This window comes from Sebastes umbrosus, chromosome 5 (genome assembly GCF_015220745.1).
Source record: "Sebastes umbrosus isolate fSebUmb1 chromosome 5, fSebUmb1.pri, whole genome shotgun sequence".
NCBI lineage: Eukaryota > Metazoa > Chordata > Actinopteri > Perciformes > Sebastidae > Sebastes > Sebastes umbrosus.
Window position 1 is genome coordinate 29,761,665 of NC_051273.1, and position 13,856 is coordinate 29,775,520.

At 38.8% G+C, this 13,856-nt stretch overlaps 4 protein-coding genes across 4 annotated transcripts in view; all 4 read left to right on the plus strand.

Annotated features, from left to right (window-relative positions):
• LOC119488347 (interferon-induced protein with tetratricopeptide repeats 1-like) overlaps positions 1-13,856 on the plus strand; it is a 168,353-nt gene that overhangs the window by 116,444 nt on the left and 38,053 nt on the right. The window lies entirely within an intron of this gene.
• The window catches only part of LOC119488352 (interferon-induced protein with tetratricopeptide repeats 1-like), a 202,786-nt gene that overhangs the window by 112,520 nt on the left and 76,410 nt on the right, over positions 1-13,856 (plus strand). The gene's annotated exons all lie outside the window — the stretch shown is intronic.
• Positions 2,234-8,058, plus strand: LOC119488340 (interferon-induced protein with tetratricopeptide repeats 1-like). Its single transcript, XM_037769909.1, has 2 exons — positions 2,234-2,375; positions 6,753-8,058. The coding sequence occupies exons 1-2, from the start codon at positions 2,368-2,370 to the stop codon at positions 8,056-8,058; spliced, it is 1,314 nt and encodes a 437-aa protein (XP_037625837.1). The 5' UTR covers positions 2,234-2,367.
• On the plus strand, positions 9,394-12,431 carry LOC119488348 (interferon-induced protein with tetratricopeptide repeats 5-like). Its single transcript, XM_037769919.1, has 2 exons — positions 9,394-9,567; positions 11,111-12,431. The coding sequence occupies exons 1-2, from the start codon at positions 9,560-9,562 to the stop codon at positions 12,414-12,416; spliced, it is 1,314 nt and encodes a 437-aa protein (XP_037625847.1). The 5' UTR covers positions 9,394-9,559; the 3' UTR covers positions 12,417-12,431.

Sequence of the window (13,856 nt, forward strand, 5' to 3'; positions counted from 1 at the left end):
TTTTCATAACTTACATGTAATCACTGTGTTTATTATATTCATGTTGTGTAGATTGTTTTTTTCCATAGCACTGTATTTTAAGTTTATATAAGAACTACACTATATGTAATTTGAATGTCTGTAAGCTTTGGAGTAGTGAAATATAAAACTCTCTGATAAAGTTATAGATAATTTGATGTAACCTGAATATTATAGAAGCTTAAGTCATAATCCAGGCTAAAACAACACAGTTTAAACTGACAGATGCAGGAAGGACAGCTGGATTTATGCTGTGGGTGTTTACTGCTTTGAATTATATTTTCATACTTATTTTTTAACTTCCTCTTGAGTTCGTTTCACACCGGCGGAGACGGGGACACAGCTGAAAGAAGGTTCAAATAGTCATACATGCCACACTGTTAGTACTGGGCATGATTAGGTGTAATCCAGTTGTCCGTTACACAATCAAAAGCTATTATACTATTTATTTAGAAGACTATATCTGACTTTTGAGTGTTCCGTTAAATTAATAAATCTGTTAATTTACGCATTCATACATCAGGAGTTTTGTATCCGCCATTGCTAACTACAGCAACATACGCGGGAAATGTTCCGTCCTATGTGGTTTACGTAAATTGCGTAGTTTGTAAACGTAAGTAGCTGCTCCAATTTAACTCATTTACAATGTTAAAAGGTTCATTTATTTGCCATTTTACAATGCAGGTTTGCACAATGAAATGTAAGAATAAACAGTAGATTAAAATAAATTAAATTAGAATAAAATAAACTTAAAAATCAAACATTTTAACGGTTAAAAGTATTCGTCTAATGAAATGAAAAGATTAAAAAAATACGACTGCATAACAATATGTCCACGGTGACAGGTGAACAAGTGAAAAATAAAAATGATATGAGTTTTTATGTCAGTGTGAGAGGTGATAACCAAACAGTAACCAGGTGACACCAGTGGGAGGCAGCTGAGCGTCATAATTAATTACACTTTGCACTTTGTTCACTGTGTTATGTTCTATGTTTGTGACTGTTTTTGTATGTCTGTGTTTGCACCTTGGTTCGTGAGCAACGACATTTCGTTTTAACCGTGTAGTTTGTATGTGTAAAAATTACAATAAAGTTGAACTTGACTTGATAATGCAGGTGTCTCTCCGTCTCCAACCACTGTCACAGCTCTTCATGGACACTGCAGATGGCCGCTGCTCAAAGTCTACATATACATATACTCTATAAATGTGTTTAAGATGATGCACATGACATCATAATATTTCTATTTGATGAGAAAGTGCAGCTATAAAAATGAGGTTTCTTGGGTTTGATATTTCACTCAGTGTGGCATCTATAGGTTATTATATCTTCAATAAAAAAAAACTGTGTCTAACCATAAATCAACTTCAGAGCAAGTATTATGACATTTCATGAGTCATGGTTTAGTTTCTTCATATGCGGAATACGCTTCCATGGACTTCTAACCCCCAAAAGGCACAACTAGACCACACTGTCAACCATCATACCAAATTTGAAGTTCCTAAGTTTAATAGTTTCTGAGTTCTGCTAAACCCATAAATCAACTTAAAAGCAAATATTATGACAACATTTTATGAGTCATGGTTTAGTTTCTTCATATGTGGCTGTAGGTTTCCATTCCTAGAAAACGAAAGTCAAGGTGAAGACAGAACACAAGACTTAATAAATGTGGGAGGTTAACCAGATAACAAAACTGAAATCACTTGTTGGCCAACGTTGTGCGTCCTGGATATTCATGGGTGGGTGGGGGGGGGGGGGGGCAATTGGAATAAGATTATAAAGTGTAGTAGCCCATGTGACCTTTAAGATTTATGTATATTGTAATTACTGTAACATATTTTCATTTCTGTTTAATTAGGCTACTATTTTTTTATTTACTTGCATAATAATTTGATGGTATTGCCTACTGCCTATTAGCTGCAGAGACTGACCATTTTATTAATATGTTTGTTATGAAAACCTCAATAAAAATAGATAATACATAAAAATGTGTTCTTCAAGAAGAAACAAACTGTTTCTAACTTTCAATGTCAGAAAAACCATAATCACAAAATCTGATGAGTCATGTTTTAGTTTATTTAGATATGGCTGTAGGTTTCCATTCCTGGAAAACGAGAGGTCAAGGTGCATTAAGACTGATCACAAGACTTTACCTGCAAATGCCCCTCCTCTTCGCTTCACTTCGACTTCAGTGAGAGCATTTAAAGCTGCGTCCTCAACAACATCACGTCATTTACACCAAAGCAGAAGTTGGACATCACTGACTTTATACCAGCGAACCCAAATCCAGCATCAAGAGCAAAAACCAGCCCAATATTTAGAGAACTACTGAGTCGAGGAAACAGCTGAATGATGAGGTGAGTAGCTGCTTCTGCATTTCATATCATTGTTGGAGTAAATAATATAGGCTTCTTACTTTTCTCTCTTGTTTCTTGTTCTTTTCATTTCTTCATTCGTCCCTTTCAGCTAGGGCCACATGAATTTTAAAAATTGTATTTTCTTTCTTATTCTTAACAATTATTATAAATCGATTGTTTTCTGAAAGTTTCATCCCACCTCCAGTATTATAATTCTGGTGGAGAAATGCTAAATGTTGTTGTTATTACTATCCTATTATCTTTGAAACCATTTCATCCTTCCTGTCTTCCTTCCTTTCCTCTGTCTCACACCATTTCTGTCATTTTCTTCCTTCCTACCGTCCTTACTTGCCTCCTCCTTCCTTATCTCTTTCAGCCATATTTTTCTTATCTCTTGCCTTATTCCCTTCTGTATTTTCTTCCTCCCTTCTGTCCTCCCCTCCTTCATTTTCTCCTCCTGCCTCACTCTGTTTCTTCCTTTATTTATTTATTCATTGCATACCTCATTCCCCTTTGTGTTTTCTTTCATCCTTTGTTCCTTCTTGTCCTCCATGTTTTTATCCTCTCTGTTACTTCTTCTCTTATCCATTCCTTCCCTCATTTCCTTACCCATTTCCTTCCTTTCCATCCACTAATTTTCTTTCGTTTGTCCTCTGTTCCCATTTCAAGTTTTACTTCTATACCTACTTTCTTTTTCTTATTATCTTTAAGCCAACTTTTATCTTTCCAGCCGTCTGTTGGTCCATATTCTTTTCCTTCCTATCCTCTCTTCTTTCATGACTCCTTCCTTATTTCCTTCCTATCCTCTAATACTCTTTAATCCATTTCCACCCCCTCCAATCCTTCCTTCCTTTCTTCCTTATTTCCTTGCTGTCTATTAAATCAAATCCTGTTTATTTATCACATACTGTATACAACCATACACAGTACAACGTGTAGTGAAATTATTTTGTGTTCCAGCTCCAGAAGGCAACTAACAAATAGAAAAGAAAATCTTTCCTTCCTTATTTCCTTCCTGTCCATTCAATGCTCCTAACTCCATTTCTATGTTCCTCCCTTCCTCCACATGAGATGAACAGTGGTTATCCAAACATAGCACACGTACTTTAAAGCTGAAGTAGGCGAGATTAGAGCAAATATGATTAAAAAAAGTTATTTTTATAAAACTAGACTATATCGTGACAGTAGTGCATGAGACAGGTAACCTGAACAAAATCATGTGCCTCTGTGTCCTCCGGTGCTCCTAACGGGGTCTGCAAGATTTCACAGACTGGAGGAAAAAAAGCAGTCAAAGCTGATCTGAGGTCTGATATCCATCTGCTGTCAATCACTCGCAAACTCCGACCAAACGGTCAAACTGCAGCGCTGATCAAATATGAATCAATATTATGTTACGTTAATGCCTATTTCATTCATCTTGTAGTGCACGATTTAGCTGTAAAATGAGAAAGTTTGTGACGCCGTTGCCATTGTGAAATCTGGTGAAGGAACGCCAAGCTCCGGTCACATGACCGGAGCGCATCCAATAGGAATGCTCTCTCAATGAAATGACCTGTGATTCGTCAAAGTCTCCTGTCAGGAGCTAGATTTTTTAAAGCCTGAAAACAGAGCCATGAGGAGGTGCAGAAGTCTAGTTATCTCTCAGAACACTTGAATTACAATATGCTGAAAGGTTATTATGGAATTTTTGCGCAATGATGCCAAAAATATACTGCCTACTGACACTTTAAGAGCACATCGGGTGGAGGACATCGGCACAGAGGAGGGAAACAGCTGGCTGGGTCACATTTACAACCTGCGGGGGTTCGTTCAATACAAGCTGGGGTTGACTCAAGACGCCCAGAGTTTGTTCAACAAGGCTGCAGAGGCCTTCCGCCAGATGAGAAGAGCAGATGAGGGTCCCTGGTTAGTGGTGAACTACGGGAACCTGGCTTGGCTGAACCACCACCTGGGAGACCAAGCAGAGAGTCAGGCTTACCTGACAAAGATCGACGCCCTGAAGAATAAATACCCATCTCCATCCCAGGACGAGCTCCATCCAGAGATCTACGCTGAAAAAGCCTGGACCCTGATGAAGTTCAGCACAGACAAAACGCTGGCTGCAGATTACTTCCAGAGAGCCATCAAGATGCAGCCGGACATGGTGGAGTGGAACACCAGCCACATCTTAGTGTTAGCGAGAGCTTTTACACACAGCAACACGGGGCTGGAGGCTGACGTGTTGGAGAAAGTGAGAATCGCCAAGGAACAGGATCCAGAGAACTTGTACCTCGCTGCTTACTACCTTGAGCAATGTGCTAAGAAAGGAGAGAGAATTGAAGATGAAGCACGAGAGTTAGCCAGAAAGGTTTTGAGAAATCCCGTCAGCAGCTACAGTGGTATAAAAAAATTAATAAGGGTTTACAGAAGCTATGTTTCTATTGATGAGGCCATTGAATTGGCAGACGAGGCTCTGGAAAACCATCCAGATGAGAGTTATCTGAAGAGATGTGCTGCACTCTGTTACAAATGGAAGATCATGTGTTTTAGTGACAATCGCCCAAAGCAAAGGATGATAGACAGAGCAATCACTCTCCATGAGGAGGTGATTTCTCTTTACCCTCATTCTTCATTTGTGAAGGAAATAGACCTCGCAAATATATATGCGAAATCCAATCACGGCCAGGCTAAAGCTGAGCAGATGTATCAGGAACTGCTAGAAAGGGATCTGGAACCTCCAGAGAAGCAGGTCCTTTACAACCACTACGCAAAATATTTATACTACGTTCAACGGGAGCCCCAAAGTTCAATACGATATCACATGAAGGCGGCAGCCATACCGCATCAATCCTTCTATCGTGGGAACAGCATCACAACTCTGAAGAAGATTAAAGACAAAAACAGGAACCCAATGTGTAGAGAAATAGAGGAGTTTCTGGAAAACCTGCAAGAGCCATAGTGTTTTTAACATCACTGGTTCTGAATCCAAATTTTTTTTTAGGTATTTCATTACCTAAAAAATCTGTACGCACTTATTGATTGAGCTGTATCCTTTAAAGGCAGGTTTCAACAAGTGTCTGCAAGTTTTTAGACTTAAGTACATTTAATGGAAGACAAAAGCTTTTTTTAAAAACTATCTAAAAATCTACTCATTTGCTCTGAAAAACTGTCAGCAGTAGTACACTCAATCTGTACTAAACAGGCCGAATCATTCAATAAAAACGAGTCCTTAAAATAACATCCACTTTGGACATGTTCAAATGTTATTACTATAGTTCAGTATCACATGATTTATTAAAATAGATTTTGATCAGTGTTGATTTTTATAGCTTACATGTAATCACTGTGTTTATTATATTCCTGTTATGTTGATTGTTTTTTTTCCATAGCACTGTATTTTAAGTTTATATAAGAACTACACTATATGTAATTTGAATGTCTGTAAGCTTTGGAGTAGTGAAATGTAAAACTCTCTGATAATGTTATTGATAATTTGATGTAACTTGAATATTATTGCCAGATGCAACTGATTGTATGTATAAAGTATGTCAAGCTGTGTCTCAGTTGTACACAATAGCCTATTAATACTAATAAATATACATTATGTACACTAAGAAATCTTAAAGTTGCTTTGTTTTGGTGGTTATTATACAAGAAATTCATGTTGGCTTCACTATCTTGCAGTACTGTACTACACAGGGCGCTGATGGACGTTAATCAAAATACAACTTTCAACTTGTAAGTCAACATGGATGAACATCGCACACATGCAGTTGTATAACTCCAAGGTGACATGTGAACAGGTGACAAATGATCAAATACGAGCCTTTGTGTCAAAGTGTTTCCCTGTCAGTGTGAAGTGGTAACCCAACAGTAACCTGGTTACACCAGTAGGTAACAGCAGAGTCATAATGCAGGTGTGTCCAGGTAACTGATGGCTCTTCATACCCGCTGCTCAGTGTGTCCACATATAGACTACTAAATATATAAATGCATATAAATATAAAATAATGCACATGTCACCTTAACATTTGATAAGATGTTGCAGCCATGAAGAATAAGGCATCTTGGGTTTGAATATTTCACTCAGTGTGGCATCATATTCCTCAAGAAGAAATACAACTTTCTAACTTTAAATCAACTTAAAAGAAATTACAATCACAAAATTTGATTAGTCATGTTTTAGTTTATTCAGATGTGGCTGTAAGTTTCCATTCCTGGGAAAAGAAAGTCAAGGCCATTAAGACTAAACAATAGGCTTTACACGCAAATGCCCCTCCTCTACAGTCTGCTTCAGTGAGAGCATTTAAAGCTGCATCCTCAACAACATCACATCATTTACAACAAAGCAGAAGTTGGACATCACTGACTTTATTTGTTATTTTTACTCTCCATCAGTGCTGCTCAGAGTCAAACAACACTGGTGTCCAAACTGGAGGCCCTGCAGTGCCACTTCACCTGGGATCTGGACCCCAGCAGGAACAAACTTCTCCGTTTCTGTGACCAGCTGGAGGACATCGGCACAGAGGAGGGGAACCGCTGGCTGGGTCACATTTACAACCTGTGGGGGTTCATTCAATACAAGCTGGGGCTCACTAAAGACGCCCAGAGTTTGTTCAACAAGGCTGCAGAGGCCTTCCGCCAGATGAGAAGTGCAGATGAGGGTCCCTGGTTAGTGGTGAACTACGGGAACCTGGCTTGGCTGAACCACCACCTGGGAGACCAAGCAGAGAGTCAGGCTTACCTGACAAAGATCGACGCCCTGATGAATAAATACCCATCTCCATCCCAGGACGAGCTCCATCCAGAGATCTACGCTGAAAAAGCCTGGACCCTGATGAAGTTCAGATCAGACAAAAAACTGGCTGCAGATTACTTCCAGAGAGCCATCAAGATGCAGCCGGACATGGTGGAGTGGAACACCAGCCACATCTTAGTGTTAGCGAGAGCTTTTAAAGACAGCAACACGGGGCTGGAGGCTGACATGTTGGAGAAAGTGAGAATCGCCAAGGAACAGGATCCAGAGAACTTGTACCTCGCTGCTTACTACCTTGAGCAATGTGCTAAGAAAGGAGAGAGAATTGAAGATGAAGCACGAGAGTTAGCCAGAAAGGTTTTGAGAAATCCCGTCAGCAGCTACAGTGGTATGAAACCATTAATAAGGGTTTACAGAAACTATGTTTCTATTGATGAGGCCATTGAATTGGCAGACGAGGCTCTGGAAAACCATCCAGATGAGCGTTATCTGAAGAGATGTGCTGCACTCTGTTACAAATGGAAGATCATGCTTTTCAGGGACAGTCGCCCAGAGCAAAGAATGATCAAAAGAGCAATCAGTCTCCATGAGGAGGTGATTTCTCTTTACCCTCATTCTTCACTCATGAAGGAACTAGACCTCGCATATATATACGAAAAATTCAATCAAGGCCAGGCTAAAGCTGAGCAGATGTATCGGCAACTGCTAGAAAGGGATCTGGAACCTCCAGAAAAGCAGGTCCTTTACAACCACTACGCTAAATATTTATACTTCGATCGAAAGGAGGAACAAAGTTCAATACGATATCACATGAAGGCGGCAGCGATACCGCAACATTCCTTCTGTCATGAGAGCAGCATCACAACTCTGCAGAAGATTAAAGCCAAAGGCAGGAGCCGAATGTGTAGAGAAATAGAGGAGTTTCTGGCAAACCTGCAAAGACCATAGTGTTTTGAACAGGACTGGTTCTAAATCAAGAACAAAATGTAGGTATTACATTACCTAAAAAAATCTGTACGCACTTATTGATTAAGCTGTATCCTTTAAAGGCAGGTTTCAACAAGTGTCTGCACGTTTTTAGACTTAAGTACATTTAATGGAAGACAAAAGCTTTTTTTAAAAACTATATAAAAACCTGCACATTTGCTCTGAAAAACTGTCAGCAGTAGTACACTCAATCTGTACTAAACAGGCTGAATCATTCAATAACTCTAGTCCTTTAAATAACATCCACTGTGGACATGTTCAAATGTTATTACTATAATTCAGTATCACATGATTTATTAAAATAGATTTTGATCAGTGTTGATTTTCATAACTTACATGGAATCACTGTGTTTATTATATTCCTGTTGTGTAGATTGTTTTTTTTCCATAGCACTGTATTTTAAGTTTATATAAGAACTACACTATATGTAATTTGAATGTCTGTAAGCTTTGGAGTAGTGAAATATAAAACTCTCTGATAATGTTATAGATAATTTGATGTAACCTGAATTTTATTGCCAGATGCAACTGATTGTATGTATAAAGTATGTCAAGCTGTGTCTCAGTTGTACACAATAGCCTACTAATACTAATAAATATACATTATGTACACTAAGAAATCTTTAAGTTGTTTTGTTTTGGTGGTTATTATACAAGAAATTCATGTAGGCTTCACTATCTTGCAGTACTGTACTACACAGGGCGCTGATGGACGTTAATCAAACTACAACTTTCAACTTTTAAGTCAACATGGATGAACATCGCCCACATGCAGTTGTATAACTCCAAGGTGACATGTGAACAGGTGACAAATGATCAAATACGAGCCTTTGTGTCAAAGTGTTTCCCTGTCAGTGTGAAGTGGTAACCCAACAGTAACCTGGTTACACCAGTAGGTAACAGCAGAGTCATAATGCAGGTGTGTCCAGGTAACTGATGGCTCTTCATACCCGCTGCTCAGTGTGTCCACATATAGGCTACTACATATATAAATGCATATAAATATAAAATAATGCACATGTCACCTTAATATTTGATAAGATGTTGCAACCATAAAGAATATGGCATCTTGGGTTTGAATATTTCACTCAGTGTGGCATCATATTCCTCAAGTAGAAATACAACTTTCTAACTTTAAATCAACTTAAAAGAAAATATAATCACACAATTTGATGAGTCATGTTTTAGTTTATTCAGATGTGGCTGTAAGTTTCCATTCCTAGGAAAAGAAAGTCAAGGCCATTAAGACTAAACAATAGGCTTTACACACAAATGCCCCTCCTCTACAGTCTGCTTCGACTTCAGTGAGAGCATTTAAAGCTGCATCCTCAACAACATCACATCATTTACAGCAAAGCAGAAGTTGGACATCACTGACTTTATACCAGCGAACCCAAATCCAGCATCAAGAGCAAAAACCAGCCCAATATTTAGAGAACTACTGAGTCGAGGAAACAGCTGAATGATGAGGTGAATATAGCTGCTTCTGCATTTCATATCATTGTTGGAGTAAATAATGTAGGCTTCTTACTTTTCTCTCTTGTTTCTTGTTCTTTTCCTTTCTTCATTCTTCCCTTTCAGCTAGGGCCACATGAATTTTAAAAATTTATTTTCTTTCTTATTCTTAACAATTATTATAAATCAATTGTTTTCTGAAAGTTTCATCCCACCTCCAGTATTATAATTCTGGTGGAGAAATGCTAAATGTTGTTGTTATTACTATCCTATTATCTTTAAACCATTTCATCCTTCCTGTCTTCCTTGCTTTCCTCTGTTTCTCATACTTTTTTTTATCATTTTCTTCCTACCTTCCTTACTTGCCTCCTCCTTCCTTATCTCTTTAAGCCATCTTTTTCTTATCTCTTGCCTTATTCCCTTCTGTCTGTTCTTCCTCCCCTGTGTCCTCCCCTCCTTCTTTTTCTCCTCCTGCCTCAGTCTGTTTCTTCCTTTATTTATTTATTCACTGCATACCTCATTCCCCTTTGGGTTTTCTTTCATCCTTTGTTCCTTACTGTCCTCCATGTTTTTATCCTCTCTGTTACTTCTTCTCTTATCCATTCCTTCCCTCATTTCCTTACCCATTTCCTTCCTTTCCATCCACTAATTTTCCATACTGTATACAACCATACACAGTACAACGTGTAGTGAAATTATTTTGTGTTCGCTCCAGAAGGCAACTAACAAATAGAAAAGAAAATCTTTCCCTCCTTATTTCCTTCCTGTCCATTCAATGCTCCTAACTCCATTTCCATGTTCCTCCCTTCCTCCACATGAGATGAACAGTGGTTATCCAAACATAGCACACGTACATTAAAGCTGAAGTAGGAGAGATTGGAGCAAATATGATTAAAAAAGTTATTTTTATAAAACGTGACTATATCGTGACAGTAGTGCATGAGACAGGTAACCTGAACAAAATCATGTGCCTCTGTGTCCTCCGGTGCTCCTAACGGCATCTGCAAAATTTCACAGACTGGAGGAAAAAAAGCAGTAAGAGCTGATCTGAGGTCTGATATCCATCTGCTGTCTATGAGAAGCGGCTGTCAATCACTCGCGAACTCCGACCAAATGGTCAAACTGCAGCGCTGATCAAATATGAATCAATATTATGTTACGTTAATGCCTATTTCATTCATCTTGTAGTGCACGATTTAGCTGTAAAATGAGAACGTTTGTGACGCCGCTGCCATTGTGAAATCTGGTGAAGTAACGCCAAGTTCCGGTCACATGACCAGAGCGCATCCAATAGGAACGCTCTCTCTCTGAAATGACCTGTGATTCGTCAAAGTCTCCCATCACGGTCTAGATGTTCTAAAGCCTGAAAATAGAGCCATGAGGAGGTGCAGAAGTCTAGTTATCTCTCAGAACACTTGAATTACAATATGCTGAAAGGTTATTATGGAATTTTTGCCCAATGATGCCAAAAATATACTGCCTACTGACACTTTAAGAGCATGTTACTTTAACCTACTGGTGATGTGTTTTAATATTTGTTATTTTTACTCTCCATCAGTGCTGCTCAGAGTCAAACAACACTGGAGTCCAAACTGGAGGCCCTGCAGTGCCACTTCACCTGGGATCTGGACCCCAGCAGGAACAAACTTCTCCGTTTCCGTGACCAGCTGGAGGACATCGGCACAGAGGAGGGAAACAGCTGGCTGGGTCACATTTACAACCTGCGGGGTTTCATTCAATACAAGTTGGGGCTCACTAAAGACGCCCAGAGTTTGTTCAACAAGGCTGCAGAGGCCTTCCGCCAGATGAGAAGTGCAGATGAGGGTCCCTGGTTAGTGGTGAACTACGGGAACCTGGCTTGGCTGAACCACCACCTGGGAGACCAAGCAGAGAGTCAGGCTTACCTGACAAAAATCGACGCCCTGATGAATAAATACCCATCTCCATCCCAGGATGAGCTCCATCCAGAGGTCTACGCTGAAAAAGCCTGGACCCTGATGAATTTCAGCACAGACAAAAATCCGGCTGCAGATTACTTCCAGAGAGCCATCAAGATGCAGCCGGACATGGTGGAGTGGAACACCAGCCATGTCTTAGTGTTAGCGAGAGCTTTTACACACAGCAAAACGGGGCTGGAGGCTGACATGATGGAGAAAGTGAGAATCGCCAAGGAACAGGATCCAGAGAACTTGTACCTCGCTGCTTACTACCTTGAGCAATGTGCTAAGAAAGAAGAGAGAATTGAAGATGAAGCACGAGAGTTAGCCAGAAAGGTTTTGAGAAATCCCGTCAGCAGCTACAGTGGTATGAAACCATTAATAAGGGTTTACAGTCATTATATTTCTTTTGATGAGGGCATTAAATTGGCAGACGAGGCTCTGGAAAACCATCCAGATGAGCGTTATCTGAAGAGATGTGCTGCACTCTGTTACAAATGGAAGATCATTAATTTTAGAGAAAGTCGCCCAAAGCAAAGCATGACAGACAGAGCAATCAGTCTCCATAAGGAGGTGATTTCTCTTTACCCTCATTCTCGATTTGTGAAGGAAATAGACCTCGCAAATATGTACGCAAAATCGAGTCACGGCCAGGCTAAAGCTGAGCAGATGTATCAGGAAATGCTAAAAAGGGATCTGGAACCTCCAGAGCAGCAGGTCCTTTACAACCACTACGCAAAATATTTAAGCTACGATCGAAAGGAGTACCAAAGTTCAATACGATATCACATGAAGGCGGCAGCGATACCGCATCAATCCTTCTTTCGTGGGGACAGCATCAGATCTCTGAAGAACATTAAAGACAAAAACAGGAGCTCAATGTGTAGAGAAATAGAGGAGTTTCTGGGAAAGCTGCAAGAGCCATAGTGTTTTGAACATCACTGGTTCTAAATCCAGAAATAAAATGTAGGTATTGCATTACCTAAAAAAATCTGTACACACTTGATTGAGCTGTATCTTTTAAAGGCAGGTTTCAACAAGTGTCTGCACGTTTTTAGACTTAAGTACATTTAATGGAAGACAAAAGCTTTTTTTTTTTAAACTATCTAAAAATCTACACATTTGCTCTGAAAAACTGTCAGCGGTAGTACACTCAATCTGTACTAAACAGTCTGAATCATTCAATAACACTAGTCCTTTAAATAACATCCACTGTGGACATGTTCAAATGTTATTACCATAGTTCAGTATCACATGATTTATTAAAATAGATTTTGATCAGTGTTGTTTTTCATAACTTACATGTAATCACTGTGTTTATTATATTCATGTTGTGTAGATTGTTTTTTTCCATAGCACTGTATTTTAAGTTTATATAAGAACTACACTATATGTAATTTGAATGTCTGTAAGCTTTGGAGTAGTGAAATATAAAACTCTCTGATAAAGTTATAGATAATTTGATGTAACCTGAATATTATAGAAGCTTAAGTCATAATCCAGGCTAAAACAACACAGTTTAAACTGACAGATGCAGGAAGGACAGCTGGATTTATGCTGTGGGTGTTTACTGCTTTGAATTATATTTTCATACTTATTTTTTAACTTCCTCTTGAGTTCGTTTCACACCGGCGGAGACGGGGACACAGCTGAAAGAAGGTTCAAATAGTCATACATGCCACACTGTTAGTACTGGGCATGATTAGGTGTAATCCAGTTGTCCGTTACACAATCAAAAGCTATTATACTATTTATTTAGAAGACTATATCTGACTTTTGAGTGTTCCGTTAAATTAATAAATCTGTTAATTTACGCATTCATACATCAGGAGTTTTGTATCCGCCATTGCTAACTACAGCAACATACGCGGGAAATGTTCCGTCCTATGTGGTTTACGTAAATTGCGTAGTTTGTAAACGTAAGTAGCTGCTCCAATTTAACTCATTTACAATGTTAAAAGGTTCATTTATTTGCCATTTTACAATGCAGGTTTGCACAATGAAATGTAAGAATAAACAGTAGATTAAAATAAATTAAATTAGAATAAAATAAACTTAAAAATCAAACATTTTAACGGTTAAAAGTATTCGTCTAATGAAATGAAAAGATTAAAAAAATACGACTGCATAACAATATGTCCACGGTGACAGGTGAACAAGTGAAAAATAAAAATGATATGAGTTTTTATGTCAGTGTGAGAGGTGATAACCAAACAGTAACCAGGTGACACCAGTGGGAGGCAGCTGAGCGTCATAATTAATTACACTTTGCACTTTGTTCACTGTGTTATGTTCTATGTTTGTGACTGTTTTTGTATGTCTGTGTTTGCACCTTGGTTCGTGAGCAACGACATTTCGTTTTAACCG